The sequence below is a fragment of the Ceratotherium simum genome, chromosome 16, assembly GCF_057802395.1.
Source record: "Ceratotherium simum simum isolate JZ-2026a chromosome 16, ASM5780239v1, whole genome shotgun sequence".
Lineage (NCBI taxonomy): Eukaryota > Metazoa > Chordata > Mammalia > Perissodactyla > Rhinocerotidae > Ceratotherium > Ceratotherium simum.
Window position 1 is genome coordinate 3,827,960 of NC_141915.1, and position 27,469 is coordinate 3,855,428.

General features: G+C 38.9%; 1 protein-coding gene across 4 annotated transcripts; it reads right to left on the bottom strand.

The window, feature by feature from the left end:
- On the bottom strand, window positions 1-27,051 carry ZNF286A (zinc finger protein 286A). Of its 4 annotated transcripts, XR_015554618.1 has the most exons (8): window positions 26,507-27,051; window positions 25,984-26,059; window positions 24,941-25,029; window positions 20,897-21,011; window positions 19,726-19,818; window positions 10,671-11,922; window positions 7,054-7,190; window positions 1-2,176 (listed from the first exon to the last, which is right to left on the bottom strand). XR_015554618.1 is itself a non-coding variant. In XM_087440406.1 (7 exons), the coding sequence occupies exons 2-6, from the start codon at window positions 26,015-26,017 to the stop codon at window positions 10,694-10,696; spliced, it is 1,560 nt and encodes a 519-aa protein (XP_087296532.1). In that variant the 5' UTR covers window positions 26,018-26,059; window positions 26,507-27,051; the 3' UTR covers window positions 6,827-7,190; window positions 10,671-10,693. The 4 variants fall into 4 exon arrangements, 3 of the variants coding, with proteins under 3 accessions (XP_087296532.1, XP_087296531.1, XP_087296530.1); XM_087440406.1 differs by lacking the exon at window positions 1-2,176 and having other exon boundaries at window positions 6,827-7,190; XM_087440405.1 differs by lacking the exons at window positions 1-2,176; window positions 7,054-7,190 and adding an exon at window positions 7,330-9,793.
- Window positions 27,052-27,469: the final 418 nt, after the last annotated feature.

A 27,469-nucleotide genomic window follows, 5' to 3' on the forward strand; every position in this document is an offset into this window, starting at 1 on the left:
TGGATAATCTGGCTACTTAGGTTTTAAGTAAGATATAAAAAAAGGGTCATTTAACATAGTTGTATTATGTACACTTTTGCTTTTTATTTTTCTGTTACAGAATAGGTCGAACTTTGGGTTATGTTAGTGTATCTGTTTACTTAAAATTATTTGGAAATAATCTGACACTTACAGAAAAGATGTATTAGAAGTACAGAGGATATCCATGTTCCCTTTAGTCAGATTCACTTATTGTTAACATTGTTATCCTGTTTGTTTTATCATTTGCTCTCTCTACATACACATATTTTTTTCTGAATCATTTGAGAATAAATTGCATACATTATACTTCTTTACATCTAAATACTTCAATGTGCATTTCCCAATAATGATATTATTTTACATAACCATGGTATAGTTATCAACTTCAGTAAATTTAACATCGATGCAATACTTTTATCCACTCTACTGCTTGTATTCCAGTTTTGAAAAATTGAACCAATAACGTCCTTTATAGGATTTTCTGTCTCATATAGGATCCAGGCAAGGATCATGTATTGTATTTAGTTCTCATGTCTCTTTAGTTTCTTTTAATCTGGAATAGGTTATTCAGCCTTTCTTTGTCTTTTATGACATTAACATTTTTTAAAAATGCAGTCCTCTTGTTTTTAATAGTCTCATTTTGAGGTTTGTCAAATGTTTCCTCATGATTAGATTCCAGTTATGCATTCACAACTATTACATAAGCTATGTTGTATCCTTCTCATGGTATCACATCTGAGCACACAATGGCCCTCTACCCCTTGTTCATTATATTAATTTTGATCATGTAGTCAAGGTGTTTCCCATACAATATTACTATATAATTATTATAAGGTTATTACTAAATAACTGTTTTTTTCTTGCAATTGCTAATTGTAACAAGCAATCTGTGGAGAATTTTAATATTTTAATACTGTGCAAATATCCTGTTCCTCATCCAAATTTCCCCTGTTGGATTTATCATCCATTGATGATTCTTGCCTGAACCAATCTCTATTGTGATGGCTGCAAAATGATGGTTTCTGAGCCTCACATTTACCAGTTGGCATCAGGCATTCTACTGTAAGCAAGAGCCCTCTGTCCTCCCTTGTTTATTTACTTACTTATTATTATCAATGTGAACTCATGGACTACTATTCTTTCAATGGTTTATAATTCATTACTGTCTTAATAGTTTTGGTGCTCAAATTGTCCCAGATTTGGTCAGTGAGGGCCAGTTCAAGCTGGCTCCTGTGTCTCTTTTTTGTGACCTACTCTCATCAGTTTTTGAGTACTGCCTTATTTTCTGGAATAAGACGTTCCAGGCTATTCTTGTAACTTCCTTCCTTCAGACCTGGAATCAGCAATTTCTCTGAGAAGCCCTGGTTCCTTTTAGTGGATAAAGGTGTCAGGAATCAAGAAGTGGGCTCATTGTGTCTTGGCTGTCATTGCTTCCAGCCCCTTTCAGTGGACAGAGCTAGGAAATATATGTATGTATACACCTTTAAACATACAAATATATGTGTTCACTTTTGCCCTGTTAAGAAGGTATAAATTGGATGTGTGTGGATTATGTGTGTTTGTGAGCTTTGCTCATCTGCTAAGTTGCTTATGTGTAACAGAGAGTTCTCAATCACCTATGTCCCAGTTAATTATTTTGGTTAGCAAAACTGTGATTGATATGAGTGGCTGAAAGACTATACTGGAACAATAGTAGTGACAAATCTGTGCAGGAAAGCATAGCAAGCCTGAGACTGCTGTCTTTAGGAAGGCCCACTGATCAAGTTGGCCCTTGTCTGGCGTCTGGGAACTTTTGACTTTGGGAGGATTCCCACCATTCAGAACTCATAAGAGATGCTCACTGTGCCTAAACTGTTTGTACAAACACTGTGGTTTATGCTGAACACCCACTTTCCTTCTGGAAGTCTGGAGTTTTGGGACATGCAAGATAAAGGGTGCCTGTGTGACCAACACCCAATAAAAACTTTGGGCGCTGAGTCTCTAGTGAGCTTCCTTGGAGACATTTCATACATGTTATCACAACTCGTTGTCGGGGGTATCAGCACGTCCTGTGTGACTCCACTGGGAGAGGGCTCTGGAAAGCTTGTGCCTTGTTTTCTCCAGACTTTGCTCCCTGCTCCTTTTCCTTTTATTGATTCTGCTTTGTATCCTTTCACTGTAATAAATCACAGCCATGAGTATGATGATATGCTGAGTCCTGTGAATCCTTTTAGTGAATCATCGAGCCTGGGGGTCATCTTGGGGACACTTTTACATAACCTATGTAAAAGAATGGAATGTTGCTTTTGTTTTTCAAGAAAAAGAGAGTAATTTTGTCTTCAAGTAAAAAGTCTGGTTGTTCCAGAATGTGCAAGCAGATAGTAAAAGACAAAACTAGAGTGGATACAGTAAGGTTTAGAAGGTTTGAGGGAAAGTGAACTTCACTTGTTGTCTTTATAATAGCTGCAAATACTGAAAAGAAGCAATAAAATGTGTTAAAATTTTGACAAAAGTTGGCTTGATTTTAATGAGTTTATTCACTAATGTTTGTGAAGTCTTTAATTCCAAATATTATATTAATATAACATTAGAATTTGGTTATATCTTTGCTTAAGTGATAGTCTGTTCTTAACAAGAGGAGATGAAAGATCATTCTTTACCTTCTGTGTAATCTGCGCAAGTAGCAGAGATTCAGTCTTTCACCAGAATTACATTTTGTGCTTTGTGCTAACTTTGTCATGCTCTTGATTATAAAAAAGTAAACAAACCAAAAATAGCCCCTTGCCTTGAAGCATATGATTTGGCACTCACAGGCAGAAGAAATGCTAGAAATACTTAGGTTTGTGTGGTATGTTCCATATTTATTAATTAGTCCAAGATTATTGTTAAGAGCTGTGGTGTTTATGGGGAGAGGTATCAAATCCAAGGAGAAAGCATTATGTATAGCACCATTGTCTCTTCCCTATATTACTGCTGTGCAACCTCTGACTTTGCTCCTGGCCATCAACTTCATCCCTCCCCAGTCCCTTCTTGAAACGGCAGTCGTGGTGATCTTTCAAAAATGAAAATTTGATTGTGCTACTCTCACTTGCTAAAAATAACAATTCAGAGCCTCTCCCCTCCCTGCCATATCCATATTCTTCAAGATCAACTCCAAATTAACTTACAAGGCCCTACAAGATCTGCTCGTTAATGCTTACTACATCCTCAATTCTCACCGCTGCTACTGTTGTTCTCTAAGTTCTAGGCATAAAGAGCCAAACCACATATAGTTCCTGAAATATACCATCTTCCACTCATACAGTGTTCCCTCTGCCTAGAATATCATGTCCTCCCACCTAATCTCTTCACTCTGTAATTCCTTTTCCTTGGGATTCAGCTGTGATGGCATCTTCCTGGCTTTTTAAGATGCCAACTTCTCTGACCATGAAAGGCTGGGTTGGGTGTCCTTCTTGTGTGTTTCTATAGTCTCTTAAGCATTCCTGTATAACAGCACTTATCATACCATATTGCAATTGTCCGTTTACTTAGCTGTATCTCTTACTGAGAGCAGAGTCTGTGTCTGGGTCATCATTTTATCCCTGGCATCTAGCATATAGTGCCTGCCACATAGTATAGTTGCTGAAAAGTACTTGCTGAACAATTTTGAGTATAGATAGGAATGACCATGGGAACAAGTTGCTGGTCGTTAAAACTGAGGAGTTCAAATAATTGTAAGGTCAGAATATTAGAGACATCATCTACATAGCCTCTGACATCACTCAGGATGCTACTGAGATGGATGCCAAAGGTAGGAGGCCAAAAAGCTCAATGAATATGGGGAAGTGAGCAGGAGTCAGTAGATGATGATAACAAGGAAGATAAGTGGTAGAGTCTGAGGTATCAGCCTCAGAGAAGGTGTTTGTATATGAGGATTGACAAGGAAGGCTTAAAAATGGCAAGGATGCTATGCCGTCTTCTACTAATCTTACAATATGTGGAGAGCGGGAGAGGGATCTTTCCTCTCCTGCAGAGCTGCAGCAGAGATGGTATTTCCTGGTCCTCACTTGAGGTTGGATCAGGGCATGTGACTTGTTTGGGGGAATAAAATCATGAGAGGAAGTGAAGTATGGCAGTGCAAGACCCTCTAGATGCCTCCTTTCCTCCTAGCATGACAAAAGCAATATTTGAGATGGTGGCTGCTTGGATTCCTGAGTGACTGACTATGAGGAGAACCTTCCTGCCAGCCCACAATGAACAGGTCACACAAACAAGCTTCAAGAATTGGCATTCTAGTGAGAAGGCCAAGACAAGACAATCACATTGTAGTGGTTTGCTAACTTCACAATCTAGTTAAGGGATGGGGAAAATCTGAGAGATCTTTCTTTGATCTCACTGCAGGGGAAAAATATCACATACTACCTCCTCTCTGTCACATGTTTATCCCTTTTTAGGACTCCTACAACTTTAGGATACCTGGGAGTAGACGTGGCCAAACTCCCCCACCAGCAGGCAAACCTCAGAAGATTTCCCTCTCCTACTTTCAATTATGTCTCTCACAGATGACAGAATGGGACTCAAACTGAGTCCTACACATACATGGCTCTAAATGTAAAGGGAGATGGAACTAAGGACTTAGAACCTGAGAGAGGGGCTAGAATCCACTCACATCTGTCCTTTTCTGTGGAGGGCGTGAAAGATCTTTGTTGCAATGTCTATGTTCATGTGCACGGGAAGCTCTCTGAAATAAGATCCTCAGAAATAAAAAGCCAAGTTCTTCAACACTTTTGGGTTGCCATAAATCTGAAGGAAACTACAGCTACTGAAGAGGGACAAACAAGTAGAATAATTCAGGTTCACACTGCTTGTTTTCTCATTCTGCTGCCTATCAGCTCAACAGAAGGCAGAATGCCCTCATTCTGTACTCTCTTAGTGAGTAAAGTCTCTGTCTTGACTGGGTAGCATAGATCCTGGGATAATTTTTTTCTGCTTCCTTGTAGGAAACCCATTCTACATAGTTTGCATAAGGCAAAATTCCACCCTGCCTTGACCCATGTCAGAGCACCCAAATCCTTTGGCCATAGTGATTGGTTCAAGGATGGGTGTGTAATCCAAGCCATTCAATCAGAATCCACCCTGCACCTTTTGATAGCACTATGGACAATGAAATACTCTCTTTTCTCTGGAACACACAGCTGTCAGAATAACTCAAGTCAAAAGCTGCCAGTGACCATCTCTGCCATTCTGCCTGCCTAGGAATGAAACCAATCCAGAGGAAAAGACTTAAGATAGCAAGGGAATGATCTGATGACATCTTCTCAACACCCAAATGCAGTCATATCTCAAGCCAGATATAACCCTTAAACTCTCTAATCATGGCAGCCCTTTTGTTTAAGCTTGCCTGAAATAGGTTTTCACAAATTAGAGTCCCGAATAACCCAGTAGTTTTAAGTCACCACAACATGAGATGCATGGGTCCTAAAACTGGGAACTGAGTCAACTATACATAAAATAATCATGTTTTTGGTAAGGCAAAAGTAATGTTTAAGATGGTGGCTGCTCTGTATCACCTTGGGAACATAACTATTGATGAGCCAAGACTCCCTGCCAACCCACAATGAACGGGTAGTACAAATTAACGTTAAGAATTGGTACTTTGGTGAGAGGTATATGCTTTTTGTATATATATCAGAGCCTGGCATCGAAGAATGGAAAACTAATCATAGTCATAATAATATAACTCTGCAACATGTTTTATAGCTTACAAAGCATTTTCACATGTCATCTCATGTAATCCCCACAGAAACTCTCTGAAGTCAACGTTGTGAATATTTTCTTAGGTTTTGGCCTTCTATCAGTGTGTCACTGATTTTTGGAAAATAGCTCTTTTTGGGGGGATAGATGGGGAGGAGGAGATAAACTTATTTATGCCTGAGTTTACTATTCAATTGCAGTGGACATGTTTGTTTAAGCTGTCCAGCATCCTTGGATTTCTTTTAGGGAAGCAGTGCTTCCTCACACCAGTGCAAGTTGTTTGAGTGCGATGGACTTCGCCCTCCCCTGCTCCAGGGTTTTACATGGACTCAGGCCTGGTGAATGAGAGGACTCCAATTCTGAGGCAGTAAATGGTTCAGTGATCAGCATAACTAAAGCGAAGCTGAGAAGTAGCCTTGGGGATTTTGCTGTAGCTAATATTTAGAAAGAGGTATTCTCTTTGGGATTGTAAATGCTAAGAACCATACTAACTTGGACTTGCCAGTAGACGTAGTTGTCATCACTGGAGGAGACCCATGAAAATACAGCCAACACAGAGGAAACCACAGCAGAGACGGAGGTCAGCAGTCCTTGATCTAGCAATGCCTGAGTCTCTGGTTTACGCCTTAGATTCCCCAGATATGTGAACTTTTCTGACAAGATGATAATGTGTTTATGAGTGAACTGGTGGGAGTGGGGAGGGGGGCGAGGTATGCACATTTTATGTACAGTCAACTCCATCTAAGGGTAGATTATCTGGTTTATGGACGAACAGAGGTTAAAAATTAAGAGGTTATGCTGTGAAAAATGTAAAGAACAAGAATTCAGGAAAAAACTTCTAATTTTTTGAGGGCATTAATTGGAACTACAAGGTAATCCACAGATGCCTCATTTTATGTATTACACAGGGGACTACTCTTCCCCCTTGTCAATAAAACCTATAGTGAGGGACAGCTCATGTGGTTCTGGATCCCAAGACTGCCCAGCTGAGACTCAGAAAAGAAGAATTAGGTAAGGAAAGGGAGAAAGCAGGGACAAAGAACTTCCAACTTGAGTCCTGTTGTAATATTAAAAAAAAAAGTAAGAACTCATCTAATAAAATAAAAAATTATGAGAGACTTTTAATAGATAACTGAACTCATTAATTGCCAACTAATTTGAATAATGGTTGGTATTCTTATACTTTTGGGTGATGTTACATTGTCCTCCCAAAAGCCAGATGTAATTCAAAATTTACACTAAATCAGTTTTTACTACATTTTGCCTAGTTTTAACTGTACTTTTTACATGAAGTTCCTCCTTCCCTTTTTCCCCCATTACCTCTGCTAAGTGAGTGGTGCCTGTCTTGGCCTGAGGCCTCCTGGCACCATTTGGTAGAAATGACCTTCCTCTACTTTTTAACCTTCTTGCAGGTTCGTGGACTGTGGAGGGTATTCCTCAGCTCATGTCTCCAGAAACTGTGAAGATCAGATGAACAATTATAAATGTCAGTTTCCTGAATGATAGGGAGATATTTTACGGTTTGTCTTTCTTTACCTCTTAAAATATGCTTAAATGAGAATTTAAAAAGCAATTTAAAGTTTCTGACAATAAATATATAAACAACATCTTTATTGACAGTGGGCCAGTAAGAACACTCAAATTTAGTTTATAGGTAATCAAAAACATTTGAAACGCAGAACACTAAAACTTCCAAGATTCATGTCGAATACAAACACGTAGTTAGATTGAACACCAAGCATAAAAAGAACAAATACTGAAATGCAAGGGGCCGGAGTTCTCAGTAAAACCAGCTTAGAGCAAGTCCCTTAACCTTATACCATTAGATTACACACGCGTCTCTAGGACCATCACATGGCTCCTGGTTAAGTGATACTGAGAAGGAAAAAAAGCAGGTCCCATGAGGTCTCAAGGAGGCTGTGTAGGGAGCAGCACCAGATGGAAGAGCAGAAAGCAGTGAAGCCCCTTCTCTGAGCCAGAGCAGGATAGTCACAGTTCTAAATGAGTGAACAAGGGTGTGGAAGATACACTCATCCTTAAGTAATTCCTACTGACTGATGCGTAGCCACGTGCTATAGACTGAATGTGTCCCCCTCTAATTCACGTTGAAACCGAATCTCCACTGTGGTGGTGTTAGGAGGTGGGGCCTTTGGGAGGCGATTAGGTCATGAGGACAGAACACTCACAAAAGGGATTAGTGCCCTTATAAAAGGCCCCAGAAGGAGCTCCCTTGCCCTTGTACCATGTGAGGACACAGTGAAAAAATGGCTGTCTGTGTACCAGGAAACAGGCTCTCAAGACACTGAAGCTGCCAGGGCCTTGATCTTGGACTTCCCAGTCTCCAGAATTGTGAGACTGTTGTTTTATAAATTAGCCACTTAGTCTATGGTATTTTGTTATAGCAGCCAAATGGACTAAGATACCACTTCATTAAAACATATATATACATATGTGTGTGTGTGTGTGTGTGTATATATATACACAGAGAGAGAGAGAGAGAGAGCGAGAGAGAGAGAGAGGGTGAGAGGCTCTCTATATAATTTATGGTGTGCTAGGTCTTTTACATGCATTGTCTTAGTTAATCCTCACAACCTTATGAGAGAGGGATGATTTATTCCCACTTTACAGATAAAGAAACTGAGGCCAGAAACAGTAAGTAGCTTTTCAAGGTCACATAATTGCTAAGTGGAGGTGGCAGAATTCAAACCCAGCCTTGGAACGCCCACATTGATCTTATTTTGTTAGTCAATTATTGGCCCCCAAATGATGAATTTCTTTTCACATGAGCATTTGGAATACAGTCGTGCACTGCATGACAACATTTTGGTCAACTGTGAACCACATGTACAACAGTGGCCCCATAAGGTTAGTACCATATAGCTTAAGTGTGGAGTAGGCTATACTACCTAGGTTTGTGTAAGTACACTCTATGATGTTCGCACAATGATGAAATTGCCTAACAACACATTTCTCAGAACATGTCCCCGTCATTAAATGACACATAGCTGTATTGAGAAATAGCAAGTATTGTAGGCTTCTCAGGACATATAACCTCTGGTGTGACTACTTGACTCTGCCACCGTAGCACGAAAACAGCCAAACACAATACGTAAATGAATGAATGTGGCCAAGTTCCAATTAAACATTATTTACAAAAATAGGCAGCAGGATGGACTTGGTCCTTGGGTCCAGGCAAGTTTGCCAATTCCTGCTTCAGACCCTGAGTATTGAATATTAAGGTGGTGAAAAGTGTTCACCTCCTTTTCCTTTATTTTGTTCTGTGTCAGCCATTCTCCTACCCTGACGTCAGATATTGAGCCTTCCCACCCACCTTGACCCCCTTCAATCTGTGTTTTTCATTCTTTCTAAAACCTCTTCCCAATCTTTTCCATTTCATTTTCTATTGTTTTCTTTGATTTCCATCATTGTTGAATTTATACTTGATTCATCCTCAATGATCTTGCTCTCCACTACCACCATTTCTTTAAACTCTACTCCTCTACTTTTCCTCGATAATAGAACTAAGGTCTACAGGGAATTATAAGAAGAGGGATAATGTGGAGGGGACAAGAGCATGGACTGGCTGCTAAATGTTCATAAAGGATAGGATCTAGGAGAGGAGAAAGAAATCTGTAACTACTTTTTTTTCCTCTATCTTTTCTATCATCTTCTTTTCACACAATAGAATAACAACAATAACTGACATTTGTATAGTGTTTTGCTAAATATTTATTTGAACTTTTGCTTTTGTGTTTCCCATCCCACTACTGGTCTTTGGTCACCCACATAACTTATGTCAATATGTCATCATGGTTTCATGCCTTTTCTACCTTCTTTAGGGCTCTGGGATATACCAAAGATCAGCCAACATATAGGGAAGACAAGAACAACAACAAAAAATGTGGGTAAACATGAAGGCCAGAGAAATGGCAACTTCTTCTTCATGGAGGGAAGCTGCTTATCCTCAAGTGAGTCACTGTCCTGTGAGCTATTTTCCATATCTGACAGGAAGGTATGTCCTTGTGTCTCACAGCTGCTTCCGTTCTTCTTGACTGGGACCCTAAATATAATAATACATTGAACCCATCAACTTTTCAGACCCTCAACATCCCAGAGGTTTTTTCTCAAAGTGACAAAGCACAGTTTACAGAAAGCAGAATAATGTAAAGAAATGAAATTTCCCTAACACTGTGATTATAGAAAACCAAGGATTCATTCAATGCCAAGGATAAGAAAAGAGGGACTTGATCAAAAACTACAGTCAAGATTTTGACCCAATCTCTACTTTAGGGTAAATTCCAGAGACAGCAATTATCTAAATCTATGACCAGCATAATCTGTGTGAACATAACTTAGAACCTGCTGTAAATACATTCTATTTATGTTCATCAAATTAGACAGTAGCTTCTTGGAGGAGGGTGAGAATCCAGAGCATATGTCAACTCAACTCTTAAGTTTTTATTGCTAATGTAAAAGAAATGATGCTCTCTGGAGAAATGACACTATCTGTGTATCTGGATCTCTACTTTGGATTCAAAGAGAAACAACGCTGTCTTCCCAATGATAAGGATATGAAACCTCCAGCTAACCTACCAAATAAAAATTCCTCACAAAGTGAGAAGCTATAACAGGGTTTTGATGTGACAGAGTGGGAGGAGCTGGATTTCACGATTATATTGCTACCCGCTCTCAAAAATTTCTTGAATTTCCACAAAAGGGTATTTGGCGGGGGCGGGTTATGGATCAAAATTTGAGATCTCTGTCTAAAAGCTTTCAAAATTATGAAATCAATGGATATAAGGAATATTCTTCTATGGCTTAAAACTATGTATTATGCCAGTAAATTTAGATGCATACACAATTGGTCCTCAAGCACCATTTTATGGGTTTTCCACCTGAACACTCAGGTATTTAACACAGTGATAAAGCCAACTTACATTTCTTCACATTCAGTAATTTTTCAAGGTTGTTCTTCAGTGTGAATTCTTTGATGTCTGATGAGGGATGAACTGCACTTAAAGCTTTTCCCACATTCATTACATCTATAAGGTTTCTCTCCAGTATGAGTTCTCTGGTGTTGAATAAGAGCTGATGAATGAATGAAGGCTTTTCCACATTCGCTACATTTGTATGGTTTCTTTCCAATATGAATTCTTTGATGTTTGGCAAAATTTGAGCTCCGGCTGAAGGTTTTCCCACATTCATTACACTGATAGGGTTTCTCTCCAGTATGAATTCTCTGATGCTGAACAAGATGTGTGCTCTGACTAAAAGTTTTTCCACATTCACTACATTCATATGGCTTTTCTCCAGTATGAACTCTCTGATGTTTAGTAAGAGATGAGCAGTGGCTAAAGGCTTTCCCACATTCCTGACATTTATAGGGTTTCTCTCCGGTGTGAGTTCTTTGATGTTTAATAAGTGCTGATGAATGAATGAAGGCTTTATCACATTCATTACATTCATAAGGCTTCACTCCAGTATGAATCAACTGATGCTGCACAAGATGCGTACTTCGATTAAAACCTTTCCCACATTCATTGCATTCATAAGGTCTCTCTCCAATGTGAATTCTCTGATGTATTGCAAGGGATGAGCTTTCTGTGAAGGCTTTCTTGCATTCACTGCACTCAAAGAGAATTCTAGTATGAGTTCTCTGATGTTTAGTTAAATTAGCTCTGTGGCTAAAAGATTTCCCACATTCACTGCAGCTATAGGGTTTCTCTCCGGTATGGACTCTCTGGTGTCGAATAAGCACCGAATGGTAAGTGAAGAGCTCACCACAATCATTACATTTATGAGGTTTTTTCTCTTTATAGGTTCTCTGCTTTTTCATTAAGTTTGATTTTTGTTTCAGTCTTTTTTCAAGTGTTTGAAAGGCATAGGATCCTTTGTGAACTCTGTCTTGAGTGAGAAGGACAGACTTCTGACTACAGTTTTTCCAATAAACATCATGCTCATGAGCTCTTTCTTCAGAGAGTGAGTCCACATGAGTGAACATTTCTCTCAAGCGTCTCTCCTGATCTTGCTGATTCTCTAACCAATTTTCACATTCAAGTGTTGTTTCCAAGTTGGAGTCATAGACACTATTCCTTGTCAGTCTGTCTGTCATTGCAACCTGGCATGATTCTTCTTTAGAAAAATCTTGCATTGAAGTTGCATCTTTGCTCTCAGGTCTAGTCTCCAAGTCTGAAAGAAATTGGAAATGCAAATTTCCTTTGTTTTCTGTGCTCAACAAAAAGGCAGTTCTGTAATAGGTTAAGAGTTAATGAAGGCGAAAAGCATGCCTTCAACAAGTAAGTGGATTTGACTCTTACAAGATGATTTGCAAAGAGAAGTAAATGGAGGGACATAAATGCACAGTATATGTAGAGAAAATGAGTAGACTCTATCCAGGAGAGTCAGAATGCGGGAAAGACAACCAGAAATACCAGAGAAGAAAGAGGGATGCAGATGAAGTAATATATCACTGAATAAGCTGGAAATGAGCATACACCATCAGGACAGGGGAGAAACAACTTCTTAGAGAATACCTACTCCAGGCAGTTTCCACTTTAGTGTAGAGTACAGTTATGACTTCTAAGTTTCCTGTCACCCAATCCTATTCACATCCAAATATGCATTCCATTTCCAGTTTAATCTTCCATATCAATGCTTTTATAATATATCCCTGATCAAAAATCTCCTTTGATCTCCCAAAGATATAATGGAAAATATATGAAATTATATAGGCACAAGGCTATTCATTACAACATTAATTGAGGTAGCAAAAGACTGGTAACATCTCAAATATCCTACTGTAGAGAATTGATTAAATAAACTATGGTGTATACATACAATGGAGTAGTACTATGTAACTTTCAAAAATAAGAAAGATCTCTACATATTGCTATGAAGTGATCTTCAGGATATATTAAATAAATTAAAAAATGTAGCAAGCTGCAAATGAGTGTGTACACTTTGTTACTTTCTGTGTAGGAAAAAAAGAGAAGATACAAATATATAGACATATTTGGTTATATTTTCCGAAACCAAGGATGGATAAATGAAACACTAATAAAAATGGTTATCTATAGGGAAAGTATCAGAAGAGAGAGGGCAGGGATGGAAGCTAGACCTTTTTAACTATATCTGATATAAATATGTTAGAACTTTTACATCCAATATAAATCTACTTTATAAAGCTAAAGTAATTTAAAGAGTGTGGTCCAAAGGAATAAATAGATAGATCAATAAAACAGAAGAGCAAGTTCAGAAATAAAGTCAAGTATAAATAGGAATTAAGGACAATACAAAGGTGATATTTCAATCAGTGAACTAAAGATAATTTGTATTTCCAACAAATGGTGCTATGACTAATTAAACATTTAGAAGAAAATTAAGCTAGATCTGTCCCTCATTCCATACAGCCAAATGACTGTTATTCATTCGTCTACTCTACCTATGCTAGGCTCTGTTCTAGGCACTCGGGAAAAACACACACAGTCCCTATGCACATGAAGGGAGAGAGAATTTAGTCTAATATTCACAAATACATATAAAAATGCACCTGTAGTAAGTACTAAGAAATAAAAGGCAAATGATGCTCAAAGAATATAAGAGGGGGAAACTAGGGAGATGAAGGGGGGCTTCACTGAGGAAGTAAATCACTGAGCTGAAATGAAAGTGGGATTGGGGTTCTGGTGAGTGTTCCAGGTGACAGGTACAAAAGCACTGAGGTGAGAGGGACATCCAAGAAAAGCACGGCGGCAGAGAGCATGGACTCTGGAATCAGAGCGCATGAATTTATTCCCAGCTCTGCCACTTACTAGCTGTGTGAGCTGGGGCAAGTTATTTAACCTCTCTATTTCTGTTTATTTATCTGTAAGATGGGACAATAACAGTACCTACTTCATGAGGAATAACAATATCTACCTTAATGAGCATTAAATGAGAATAGTTATAAAGCACTTAAAACTGTGATACAGCGTAAGTGCTGTATAAGTGTTTGTTAAATAAATAAAACATAAATTGATATAAGGCTAATATAGGTAGGTGGAGGTAGAGATCTCAAAGTGCGGTCAGTCAGTGGATCCCTGGCAGTCTGTAAGTTCGAAACTATTTTCAAAATAATGCTTACATATTATTTGCCTTTTTCACTGTCTTGACACTGGCACTGATGTTGCAAAAGTAACGGTGGTAAAACTGCTCATGACTTAGCACGGATCAGGACAATGACATCAAACTTAACTAGTAGTTATAGTATTGTTCCCCACCATGTACTCTTGGTTAAAAAAAATGCCAGTTTCACTTAATGTCTGAGGTAACAGTAAACACTAATTAATTTTATTAAATTTCAAATCTTGAACATACACCTTTTTAATATTCTGGATTGATGAAACAGGAAATATTCATGAAGCAATTCTGTTCATATCAAAGTATGATGGTCTCTTAAAGAAAACCACTTAGGGGATCCTCTGAGTTGTGACTTGAACTAGCCACTTTATTCATAGACCACCATTTTTACCTGAAGGAACAACTGACAGACAAACTGTAACCCATTTGGGTATCTGGCAAATATTTTCTCAAAAATGAACAAACTGAGCCTGTCACTTTAAGGAAAATAACTAAAGTATTTGATAAAATTTGAGCTTTCAGGCAGCAATTAGAATTTTGGAAAACTTTTATCTACCACTGGTAGCTTGATAGTTTTCTAATACTTAAAAGACTTTTCTGATAAGGTCAGTGGTGATTTTAAAAACTGTGATTTTTTAAATATTGCATACTGTAATGTGTCAATATTTGGAAGATCTGCATAACTCAGTGACCTGATATTTTCCAAAAGATCAATAGATTTTAATGTAAGAGTATGAAAAATTCATGGATATGGTTTCAGATGCCATACTATATCTAATCTTTAAGAAACTCCCACTTGCCCAGTTTTGGTATAGTATCAGAATAGCCACAATTATCTGAAAAAGCTATAAAAAGCTCCCTTTTCCAACTAGATATTGGTGTGAGGCTGGATTTTCTTCATACGGGTCAACCAAAACAACACATCACAACAAATGGCCTTCAGAAGAAGGTGTGAGAATATAGCTGTCTTCTATTAAGCCATACATCAAAGAGATCTGCAAAATTTAAAACAATGCCATTCTTTTCAAGAATATTTTTTGTTGCAGAAAATAGTTGTTTTATAAAAATTATGTTATTTATGTAATGGGTTTATAATTTTTTTTTTTTTGGCTGGGAAAGATTTGTCCCGAGCTAACATCTATTGCCAATCTTCCCCCATCCCCTCGCCCCCAAAGCCCCGGAACATAGTTGTATATTCTAGTTGTAAGTCCTTCTAGTTCTTTTATGTGAGCTACTGCCACAGCATGGCTACTGACAGACAAGTGGTGTGGTTCCACAACTGGGAACCAAACCTAGGCTGCCGAAGTGGTGAGAGTGCCAAACTTTAACCACTAGGCCATCAGGGCTGGCTCTATAATTTTTATTTTTATTTTTTTGAGGAAGATTGGCCCTGCACTAACATCTGTTGCCAATCTTTCTCTTTTTTCTCCCCAAAGCTCCGGTACATAGTTGTGCACCATAGTTGTAGAGTTGTAGCTCTTCTATATGGGACACCGCCTCAGCATGGCTTGATGAGTGGTGAGTAGGTCTGTGCCCAGGATCCGAACCAGTGAACCCTGGGCTGCTGAAGCAGAACACGTGCACCTAACTGCTACGCCACCAGACCGGCCCCGTCTATAGTTGTTATTTTTAAATGAATTATCTAATAGTTTAAAATCTTTCTCAGTTTTAAGTACTGGTAGATAAAACCCACATAAACAAAAGCTCTTTAGGGTCTTCAATTATTTTTGTAGTTAAATTCGGTCTTATGATGCCAAAACCTTTAAGAACTGCTAAGACAGAGTACAAAAATGGAGGGAAAGTAGTTGTGAGATAAGGTTGGAATAATGAGTAAAAGATAGATTTTGCCAGACTTTGTTGGCCTCAAGGATTTTGGTTGTTATCCTAAGAGCAATGGAAAGCCATTGAAATGTTTTAAGCAAAAGGGTGATACCACCAGATCTGTATTTTGAAAACATCACTCTCACTAAGACATAAAGAATGGGGGGCCGGCCCAGTGGCGTAGTGTTTGGGTTTACACGCTCCACTTCAGCGGCCCGGGGTTCACAGGTTTGGATCCCGGGCGCAGACTTACACATTGCTTATCAAGCCATGCTGTGGTGGCATCCCATATATAAAATAGAGGAAGACTGACACAGATGTTAGCTCAGGGACAATCTTCCTCAAGCAAAAAGAGGAAAATTGGCAACAGGCGTTAGCTCAGGGCCAATCTTCCTCACCAAAAAAATTAAAAGAAAAAAAGAATGGAGTATATGGGGACAAAGGTTGAATCAGGAAGATTATTATAGTAGTCCAGGCAAACAAAAGGGAGATGGAGGGATATTAACAATGAAGAAATGTTTGGAATATAATTAGATAAACACAATGATGAATTGGATAAAGGAGAGAGAGGGAAGTATATAGACTGTTCATAGATTTCTGGCTTGCATAATTTGATAAGACAGTGAGTGTCATTTAAGACAATTATTGGAAAAGGATCCTGCTGGAGGGGATGGAGAATTTGGGCATATATCAGGCATTCAGTTTTAAACAAGTTGTATTGAGGCGAATTTGACATAAGCAAATGGAGACATCAGATAGTTACACAAACTTTCAGAGCAGGAGCCCCAAGGAGAGGTCTAGGATGGAAACACAAATTTGGGATTAGTCTAGATAGAGATGATAATTTGGTTGTGGGAATGGATGAGACTGCCGAAGGAGAAAGTGGAGGCTGCAGACAGGTGACCAGTTGGACACAAATCTGACCCTCAGACATGTTTTGTTTGGCCCACGTTGTTTATACATATTTTTGAGATTAGTTACCAGCATTTAAAAGCAGGGAGATTTCACACAGAAATTCAAATTTTAAGTTTCTCTCAAAAAACACTAGAAGCATACTGAATGACAACAACCAGTTAGAGCAGAGGTTGGCAACTAGAGCCCACTGCCTATTTTTCTAAACAAAGTTTTACTGGAACACAACCATATCTGTTCTTTTACGAACTGTCTATGGCTGCTTTCACACTACCATGGCAGATTGAGTAGCGGCAGCAGAGACCACGTGTCCCACAAAGCCGACTTTATTTATTATCTAACCCCTTACAGAAGTTTGCCAGCCCCTGAGCTAGAGCTCATGGACCACCCCTTTCAGCTGAGGCATGTGCCATCCAGTTTACCAGTCCCCACCCTGCTTGCTTCACCCAGTTGTGCTACATCCTGGCCCATGCAGGCACTCACATTTATGATGCCAGCTATACAGAGGGAAGGGGGATTCAAACCCAACCTTCAGCAATTCAAACATTTAATTGTTCAGAAAAGAGAGCTAAGAAGATATAACCAGAGAAGTAAGAGCCAATTCCAAATGGATTAGGGATTTAAAGGAAAAATTAAAAGACAAATATACCAGAAGAGAACAGAAGCAAATACTTCTATAATCTTGGAGTAAGAAAGGACTTTCTCTGCACTAATTAAAAGACGGAAAATAAAAGATTGTAATACACTAAATTTGTACATTAAAAAGCATAGCAAAACTGAAAGGCAAAAAGCTATAAAAAATATCTATAATATAACAAAGAATAAATACCTCATATGTGAAGAGTTCTAACAGATCACTATGAAAATGGCAATATCTCCCACAAAAAAAAGCAGAAGGGTAGTGAATAGGCAAGTCACAAAAACAGACAGGCCTACGAGGGGAAAAAGACGTATCCATAATCACAGGGGAAGATTTTAAAACTCTCTCAGTATTCAAAAGAACAAAAAGATTAAAAAAAATAGAATATTAAGGGAAGATTTTCTTAAGGAGATATGGATACTATAACATATAGTCATTAAAATAGTATGTTATTGGAGCACAGACAGACAAGTAAACCAGAGAGCCTAGAAACAGACCCAAGTATATATGGGACCTGGGTTTACTGCAGAGTTGGCATTATAAATCAGTGACAAAAGACAGGTTTTTCAATAAAGGATGCTGGATTATGGGCTTTAAGCATGGAAAAAGATAAAATTAGTTCCCTATTTCACACGATAAATAAGAAAACCTACTTTGTAAAACAAAACTCAAAAATTTTAGAATAAAGTACAGATTATCTTCCTGACATTAGAATAAGGAAGACAATTCACAAAAAGCACTAACCAGAAAAAAAATGATAAATCTGATAACATTAAAATTTTAAAATTCTGCATGCATAAGCTACCGTAAAACAAAATAAGCCACAGACTAAAAGAATCAATTTTTTTCTTACTGATTTGTAATGGTACCTCTGTCACACATACTAATGGATCTAAAATACATAAAGAACTCCAACAAATCAAAAAAAAGATGTGAATGGCCCAACAGGCAAAGGATATCAATGGATAATTTACAAAAGAGGAAACCTGTAACAGCTAATAAATATAAGAAATACTCAAACTTGCCTATAACAAGAGAAATGTAAATTAAAAAACATGAAATGCTATTTCATACCCATCAGACTGACAAAAATCACTAAATGTAGCAGCATCAACTGTTGGCCAGGATGGTGGTGGGACGTTGGCAGTTCCTAATAAAGCTAACCATGTGATACTTTAAAACTCAGTAATTCTTATTCTGGTTATCTACCCTAAACCAACTCTCAAAATGGACATAAGGAGTCAATAAAAGGATGATCAGTGCAATTTTCTTTCTAATAGCAAAGAAATAAAATAAACTATTCAGTTTATTCACACAGTGGACTTACTCCATAGTAGTTAAAATGAATAAACATAATTCATATGTATTAACATAGATTAATATCAAAATACAACATGAAGTTTAAAAAAGCCAGATTACAAAGAAAAAGTATAACATCATACTATATATACATATTGTTTTTTGTACATATGTACAAACATTAGAATGATTCACACCAACTGGACCAACTTATTTCTAGGGAGAAAATGAAAGGACTTTAACTAAATCTGTGACATTTTTTATTTCTTAAAAAGTAAAAGATACCACACATCTGTAAGAATGGCTAAAATGAAAAAGACAGTCAATACTAAGTCTTGGTGAGGAGGCAGAGCAACTAGAACTCATAGTCTGCTAGTAGGAATGTAATTGGTATGACTTTGGAAACCCGTTTGGCAATATCTATCAGAAGTGAATGTGCACCTACGCCCTGATCCAACAATTCCACTTATATGCATATATCCAACAGAAATGCATATGTGTTCACCAAAAGACACATAAAAGAACATACATAGCAGCACTATTCATATAGCCCCAAACTGGAAACTACCAAAATGCCCATCTCAGGAGAATGGATAAACAGGTGTAACGATATAATGAAAGACTGTACAACAATGAGAATGAGCAAACTACAACTACGTCTAACAACATGATGTACCTCACAGTAATCTTCAGTGAAGGAAGCCAGACACAAGAGTATATACAATATGGTTCTGTTTATATAAAGTTCAAGAACAGTCAAAACTAATCTGTGGTGTCAGAAGTTAGGATAAGGTTACCCTTAGAAGGAGGTGACTTAAAGACAGCACAAGGGTGCTGCTTGGGGTGCTGGTAAGGTTGTTTCTTGATCTGGCCGCTAGTTACATGAATGTGTTCAGTTTGTGAAAATTCGTAGAACTGTACAAGTTATGATATTTTTATCTATTTTATATTGCAAAAAAAAAGGAAGAAAAAGAAAGAGGCAAATGAAGCAAGATATTAGCATGTGTTTGATCTTGGCAGTGGATACATGTGTTATTTCATTTTCTCAACTTTTGTATTTAATTTTGTATGTATATAATTTAAAGTATTTTAAAAATCAAAGTATGTAGACACTTCTAATATTCTTTCTTAAGCACTGAAAAGTGCCACTTCTTCACTGTCCTGTGGGGCTGTTACTTCTGAAGACTCTCATCTATCTGACTCACCTGAATAGCCGCTTTTGGGGACTTTTCTCTCAAGCATCAATGGTTCTTTTCCATTCTCCAAATCGTAGTTCTCAGGCTTGGAAACTGGAAGCCCTGCTCATTAAAAAAAAAGAAGAAGAAAGAAATGAGACTTAGCTATTTGTGATGAGCACAAAGATCTATCCTAAAGCATAGTCCCAACCCCTTGATCTGACAGGATATTACAGGAGGATCTGGAGACCTGGAGTGAGGGAAGATAGATCTCTAAATGAAGCTTAATCTGCAGCAAGAATCTGTGCCTGGTAAGGAGTTGATATGTGTGTGAAAACACAAATGTTTTTGCCTGTCAAAAAAGAAGAGAATTTCTTTCTTTACTGAGGAAGTCCCAGGAAGATGCTGCAGATAAGCCCTTAGCTTAGAGAAGAAGTTGGAGAAAGCCAGACCTCAGGGGCAGCACACAAGGTTGTGACTGTGGTAACCAGAGTTTTTGTCTTCTAATGTTTTTTCTTTCTTCCTTATTCAGTTACTAGAACCTGCTTTCTTAGGGAATTTGTTACATGAGGTTTGGGAGGGGCTAACGTAGTTCCTTCCACCCCTCATATGAACACATACACATATATACACACACACACACACACACACGTGCACACAGGCGGGCACAAGATCCAAACTGGTCAGAGTAGCCTATCTCCCTGGCTCTAGTAACTGTTTCATTGATGGACATGTGACCCTATTTGCTCAAACTCCCAGGATAGAAGTTCTATCTTTTTTTGCCTACCTTTCTAACTAGAAGAATAACGTAACCCTGGAGCTGCCAATGGTCATTTTTGCCACACGGGGAGATCCTAAGAATAAAGCCAGTATAGGGCAAAGCAAGCCACGTGATTTAAAAAAATAAATAAAAGAAATTCCTGAGAATATACTTGATCCCTGACTCAAGATTTTTTTCCCCTTTAAACTAGTGTGAACTAGGTTTCTGTCACTTTGAATTCAAAGAATCCTGATATAAAACAAGCATAGACATTTCACCAAGAACCTAGGAAAGACACAGATTTTCTCTGGTCCCAAAGAGATTAACACTTTATGATGCCTGAATGCAAAAGTGAAGGCTGTCTTAAGCTATTTCAGTTTCAATAAAGTAATGATGTCCCCATGAGCAGATTCCAGAGTCACAAGGAGAACCCATCCTTACAAAGCGAGACCAGGCTCCTATAGTTCTCCAGCATCACGTCCCTTTGTGCAGGATCCAGCTTCCCCCACTCCTCTGGGGTAAAGTCCATGGCCACATCCTTGAATGTCACTGATGCCTAAGACACAAAACATACTTTTGTTCACCATCGTTCACTCGATAGTCTCCCTTTCACCCCCTAGTTTCTGTTGGCCCTGGAGTAGGCACATGAGATATATTCAATAGGGGAAATGACTGTAATAAATGACAAGCATTCTAGTGTATTCAGATTCTGAATATTCTACATAAAGTCACTGGGTATCAATTATGTGCCAGGCACACTGTCCTAGATTCAATATGAGAACCAAAAGAAATAAGACCATGGCTTCTCCATTGAGAGACTCTAATTTTTCTGGGGAATAGAGTTAAAAACATGAACCAATGAGTCAACAATGTAGTTTGGCAAAGTAAACAAAATATAAGCAGAGAAAAAAAAGTATATCTGCATAATTCTCCTTGTGAGTCCTCAATAAAAACCTGAATCAATCTAGCCAATCAATCAGAAGATGAAATGAAATACAGAATTTGTGAATGGAGAAGTCATGGAATGAAAAGATGAGCAGTAAGCACCAAATCCACTTAAGCACAGAATTAATTCAAAGCAAAAAGCATTAAATTGGAAAATGACAGCAACAAATTAATCAAGGGTACAGATAAAACTTATAAATGTTTATGTGTTATGTGTAAATATCATAGGATTAAGTTAATATTAAGACAAAAAATACAAAAACTATATGGAGATAAATATGTATCAGTATTGAACATTTCTCTTTAAGTAAAGCTAGAAAGAATAAAAATAATATTCCAAGATTGTAGAAATAAATATATAGCAAAAGCTACAACTGGATAGAAAACACCTTCTATTTAAACATTCATAAAGCATCTGTAAAAAGTAACAAAGTAAATGTCAATAAATTCCAAAACAGAAATAGAACAGAGCAATAACTGATGATAACTGGAAAAAATATAACAAAATTTCAAAATAATAATGAAATAAAATGCAAAAACCAATGCCAAATGGCTAAAATTGTACTCAAAGGAAATTTCATAGCTTTAAACATTTCCATTTCATAAAAAAATAATGTAAATAAATGAACAAAGCATACAAGTCAAATTAGAGAAAGAACACCAACAACAAACTAAGGAAAACAGAAAGAATTACAGGATAAAAGCAGAAATTAAGGGGGAAAAAAATGAGAAAAATAGGACAGCTGGGAAAGCTGAATAAAGTCAGTAGATTATAGTATTATACCAATGTTAACTTCTGGATTTTGGAAAGAGAATAATAAAGCAAAGTAAAATGTTAACATTTGAAGAATCTGAATGGAGAGTATATGAGAAATCTTTCTACTATTTGCAACATTTCTTTAAATGTTAAATTATTTTAAACTAAAGTTTCCAAAAATGGAAATAATCTGAGACTTAAACAATACAAGAATCATCCTTGGGGAAAAAAAAAATAGTAAAAATCATTAAGTAGCCACTATGTAGACAAAATATGAGGAAAAATGACCTTGATCCTACAATCTGCCCATCTACAGCTAAACTGACACTCAGTGGGAATTAACTAACAAACCTTTAAAAGAAAAAAAAATCAGAACAAAAATGCAAACTGGGGGCCGGCCCCGTGGCTTAGCGGTTAAGTGTGCGCGCTCTGCTACCGGCTGCCCGGGTTCGGATCCCGGGCGCGCACCGACGCACCGCTTCTCTGGCCATGCTGAGGTGGCATCCCACATACAGCAAGTAGAAGGATGTGCAACTATGACATACAACTATCTACTGGGGCTTTGGGGAAAAAAAAAAAAGGAGGAGGATTGGCAATAGATGTTAGCTCAGAGCTGGTCTTCCTCAGCAAAAAGAGGAGGATTAGCATGGATGTTAGCTCAGGGCTGATCTTCCTCACACAAAAAGAATAAAACTGTTTAAAAAAAAAAAAATGCAAACTGTTGCCCAAAAGACAGAAAAAAATACAAAAGAAGAAACAAAGAAAGCATAGTAAACAGAATTATACAAATCCCATGGCAAGAAAAATTTGAAACATACAAGTAATTGTATTAATGTGAATGAGTTAATTTCTCTTATAAAAAGGTTTTTTAAAAAAGTCACATCCTGTTTACAGAAAGGACACCCAAACAAAAACCCCAAAGTTGGGGATGGGGGTAAATGGATGGAAATATGTATACCACATGTCCCAATACAGCAGTTCAAGCTCAACAAAAACATATGGAAAAATATACATCAAACTGTTATCCTCAGTAGGGAAAGGTGGGGGACTGAATTTGGGAAGGTAAGTAATATTATCTTTATATATATTTATACATGTCTGTGTCGTTCACCTGGTTACAATCAGCAAGAATTAAAACTTTGTTTTTAAAAATCTAATAAGTAAAAGATAAAAAAATAGCCCAGGCAAATTATAGTAAGAAAGACAGTTGCAATACTGGCATCAAACAAAATCTAATGCAATGCAAAAAGGACAAAGAGAGTTTTTAAAATTTCCATAAAAGGTTTAATCCACCCTAATGCTATAAAAGTCTTGAATCTAATATCAAAGTGTTGAAATATATAAAGCATTCACCCTTCTTCTGGTACCTGTATCTTGATTTTCCTCTGGCTACTATGCCTGGCCACTTTTAGTCTGTGTAGTTCAGGAAGTACTACTTCCATCTCTGACCCGTGGGTGAGATGTGTGTTTGTATGTATATGTGCAGGTATATGCTCTAGGTCTGACCAACTAGACAATTACACTTAGATCTGGCCAATAATGGTCCAAGAATGGGCCTAATACCTGTTAAAGAGTTAATCCCAGGACTTCTGCTGGAATGACTAGGAGAGAAGATGCCCTTTCTCTCTGGTCTTCAACATGGGAAGATGTAAGCCTAAATTTCTTAGGGACCAGCACTAGGAAAAAAGCCTGCTTGAGAGCAAAACCCACAGAGAGAAAAGAAAAGGTCAGTGAAATGGAGAGAATAGGTTCTAATGCTACTGCTTGAGCTCTATTTCTAGCCAGACCTGGATTTTTCAGTTATGTTGGTCAATAAATACCTCTTTTTGCTTAAGCCAGTTTGAGCTGAGTTTTCATCAACTGTAGCTTAAAGCTTCTTGACTAATAAAGTCTTCAATACTAATGTAAGGTAGTTGAGAAATCAAGAGAGACGAGCAAGTATATAAGGATGCTGAGAAGTCACTTTTACAAATAGTACCAATATGCAGCATCTACTTTTTACACTTTGGACTACAGTAGCAAAGAGAAAGGCTAATTGAGGAATCTTTGGGTTGTGGCATGCCACACACATCATGGAGAGCTCTTTTCTCCTACCCAACTTCTTGTAATAAAAATTTTCAAACATACAAAAAGGTGAAAGACTAACACACTAATCACTCATGCAGTATGACCACCACTTAATTCAACAATTCTTAATATTTGCCGTTGGGGTGAGGACTGGACTAAGTTGCAGACATGATAACACTTCATCTCTAAAATACCTCCGCATTCATCATCTTGGAGGCCTGGGTTCTGCCTCTTTAAATGAAGCCTTCCATAGGCCTTCCTCTTCCAGCCCTCCTTTGAACTATTTGAGTACTTATTACTTATTCATAATTCATTTCAGCACTTAAGGTGCTTTCTTAAATTCCTACTTAGCAGTCCCATGTATGTTGTTTCCACTAGAGAAACATAAATTTTAAGAGGTATGCACCACATTTTCTTTTAAAATAGTTTTCTAAATTACCAAGCACAGAAATTAGCATAATAGGCTAATGAAAAGTAATGTTCCTTACATGCCTGTTGAGTGACAATAAATTACTGGATGGAGAAGATACCATGGGTAAGTAGAAAACATTTTCTGAGTCCATTAGTCACCCCAGTAGTCTCTTAAAATTAGAACTCAGCTGTCCAGATGGGCTCTAGTGGACAAAGAAAGAAACTCCACATCAAAAAGAAGGGAGTGTATCTGCACTCTGAGAAATAAGGTGGGGTTTCAATCGTCAGTAGAGACTCACACTCACCTGGGATCTGGCTGTGAGGCGCAGAGCTGCCACTTCTCCCTCCTCTGTGCTATTCTCTTGGGAAAAGGAAGAATCCTGGGAAGACAGAGCTAAAGGCAAGAAAGCAGTAATGATGGGGCCTAGATCTATTTTGTGACTCAGGTTTACAAGTCTAAAAATCCCTCCACCGTACTAATGATGCTCCCTACACACACCAGAACTGAAGGGAGCCCCAAACCCGGGTTCCCAAGATCATGGAGAATGTCCAGGAATGTTGCTACTTGGGGGCTTAAATTCATTCAGTTGCTATAATCATAACACATACTGGAAGATGGCACTCTCTGATCTAGAAATTAGAATAAGTCAGTTTATTCCCAAGCTTAATCTACATTAAATTAATATCAGAAAAATAGGGTCAGTGGTTCTCAAAAGTCACTCTGCAAGCTTATTACAATGTAGATTGCTGGAACCCACCTCCAAATAATTATCATTAGTTGAGTCTGGGGTACAATTTAGAAATCTAACTAGCACCCCCGTGGTAATTCTGATGTAGGTCACAGATCAAACTTCAAGAAAAACTAGTCTAGTAGAACTGGAAGTTAGTCACTGACTTCAATGCTTGTTTGCTACTATGTAAAAGGAAAAAACGTGCTTTATTGAAATCATAGGATGTTGTGCAGAGAGGGATAAAATGTGTGGGAAAATATTTTTGCCAACCAAAAAGCTAAATTCTCAGACTCATTGATCGAGGCTAGGATGGCATAATCATTTGGGAGAAGGAACATGTGAGGAAAAGTAATTGAGGCTATGCTTGTGCCTTAGAAGCTAACATGTCGCTCCCACTTTGGGGGTGGCTTTGAAGGTTCCACTGTGCACCCAGCTGGAGTGGAGGGCGAGGTGATGCCATACCAAGCCCTCCACTCTCACTCAGAGAACCCATCCATCGCCCAGACAAAGGACAGCGCTCTCTGACAAGAGCCACTCCCTTGAGGCAACTGATCTCCCATCCGGAGGAAGCATTTTGCCCTTCCACAAGACAGGTTCGACACTTCAGCAGTTCTCACCTCTCTTGGGCATTTCGGCCAAATCTGTCTCCATGATCACCACTTCCTCCCGGTTCTGAAGATTCTGATCTTCCCCCTGTCCACGCAAAATAACCAATAACCATTCTATAGATAAGAGAAACAAGGTGAGTTTACTTAAGCCAGAGTGAGGATTATAACCTGGGAAGGCCTTAGAAAGCGTTTGGGAGAAGCATGGTTTTCAGTACAGTCTTACATCTTTTCAGAACAAAGAACATACATTAAACACACCCAGGATACATATTCATCAAAGTTTCAAAGAAGTATTTAGTTGCAAATTAGCAGGTCTACATGACCATGATGTCAGGAAAGGGACTAACCCCAGCATTACCAATAGGGCATTACCAATAGGGTATAGGAGGGCAGGTATGTATTCTTATCTTAGGAGAGTGCATTCTTTACTTTAACGGTTAAGCACATGTACAATGTATGTTTGGTAGGCCATAAGTCAGGCTTTTGAGTTCAAGCCAAATCAGTTTTGAACCCAAATAGTTACCCCATATACCTCAATATGTGAGAATCTCTTGTCACCCCCAATTCAGACCTCTCTGGGCAAGAGAGTGAGAAGCACCGATGCCTCCTGGTCCTCCTTCCTGCCTTTCCTCTAGGAGCTCTGCTGAAAGGCTTGGGTCGGGTTTCTTCCTCACCCGCGAGCCGTGCTGGATCCTAGAGGCTGGAACCTGGAAACCCCGGGACAGCATCCCTGAGGCTGCGTCCTCAGATGCCTGTCCCCGCCGCTCGGAGCTGTCCCTGGGGGCACTGAGCGGCTGGAAGAGACGGCGCCGGGGCTGCCGCCGGGGCACAAGGCGCGCAGACACATTGCGCCGCGCTCGGGGCTCTTCCCCACTCCCGGTGACGACCCCGATCCCTGCGCTCGCACCCGCGTCCCCAGGAGGCGGCAGTCGCGGGAGGGATTCAGGCCACAGCGTGAGATGGGGCTCATGGTCTGCCCTCTAGGTCCCCTCCACAAACGCGCCCTCCATCCCTGACTCGGCACAGATTGATCTCCCGGGGGCCACCACCGAGGCCGAACGGAGAAAAGCAGCGTCTAAACGACCAACTCACCTACCATCCCGGGCCTGACAAAGGCTACCAACTTCTTGGGCCAGCTCCGAGTTGCGCATGCGTAGGAAGGAGCGGGGCAAGGCTGCCGGCCTCATCCAGCCCCGGAACTACGATTCCCAGAAGCCCCTGGGCATTGCCAGACGCGGATTCTCAGCAGGTGGGAGCACACGTGGCGCAGTTGGGAGTATCGAAGGACTAGCAGTCTCTTTCCTTCTCGCGAGAGTATCGTGCCTCCTTGCCTGAATCGGATCATTTGGATCACCGAGAGCGCCAACGCTGGAGACCCAGAGCGGAGTCAGTGCGTGTCCGCGCGCTTTGACGAGGGGGACTACAGCACAGTGTTTAGGGCTGCTGCGGACTGCATCCCAAATTACTCTAAGATGTGTTATAGTATATGACTACT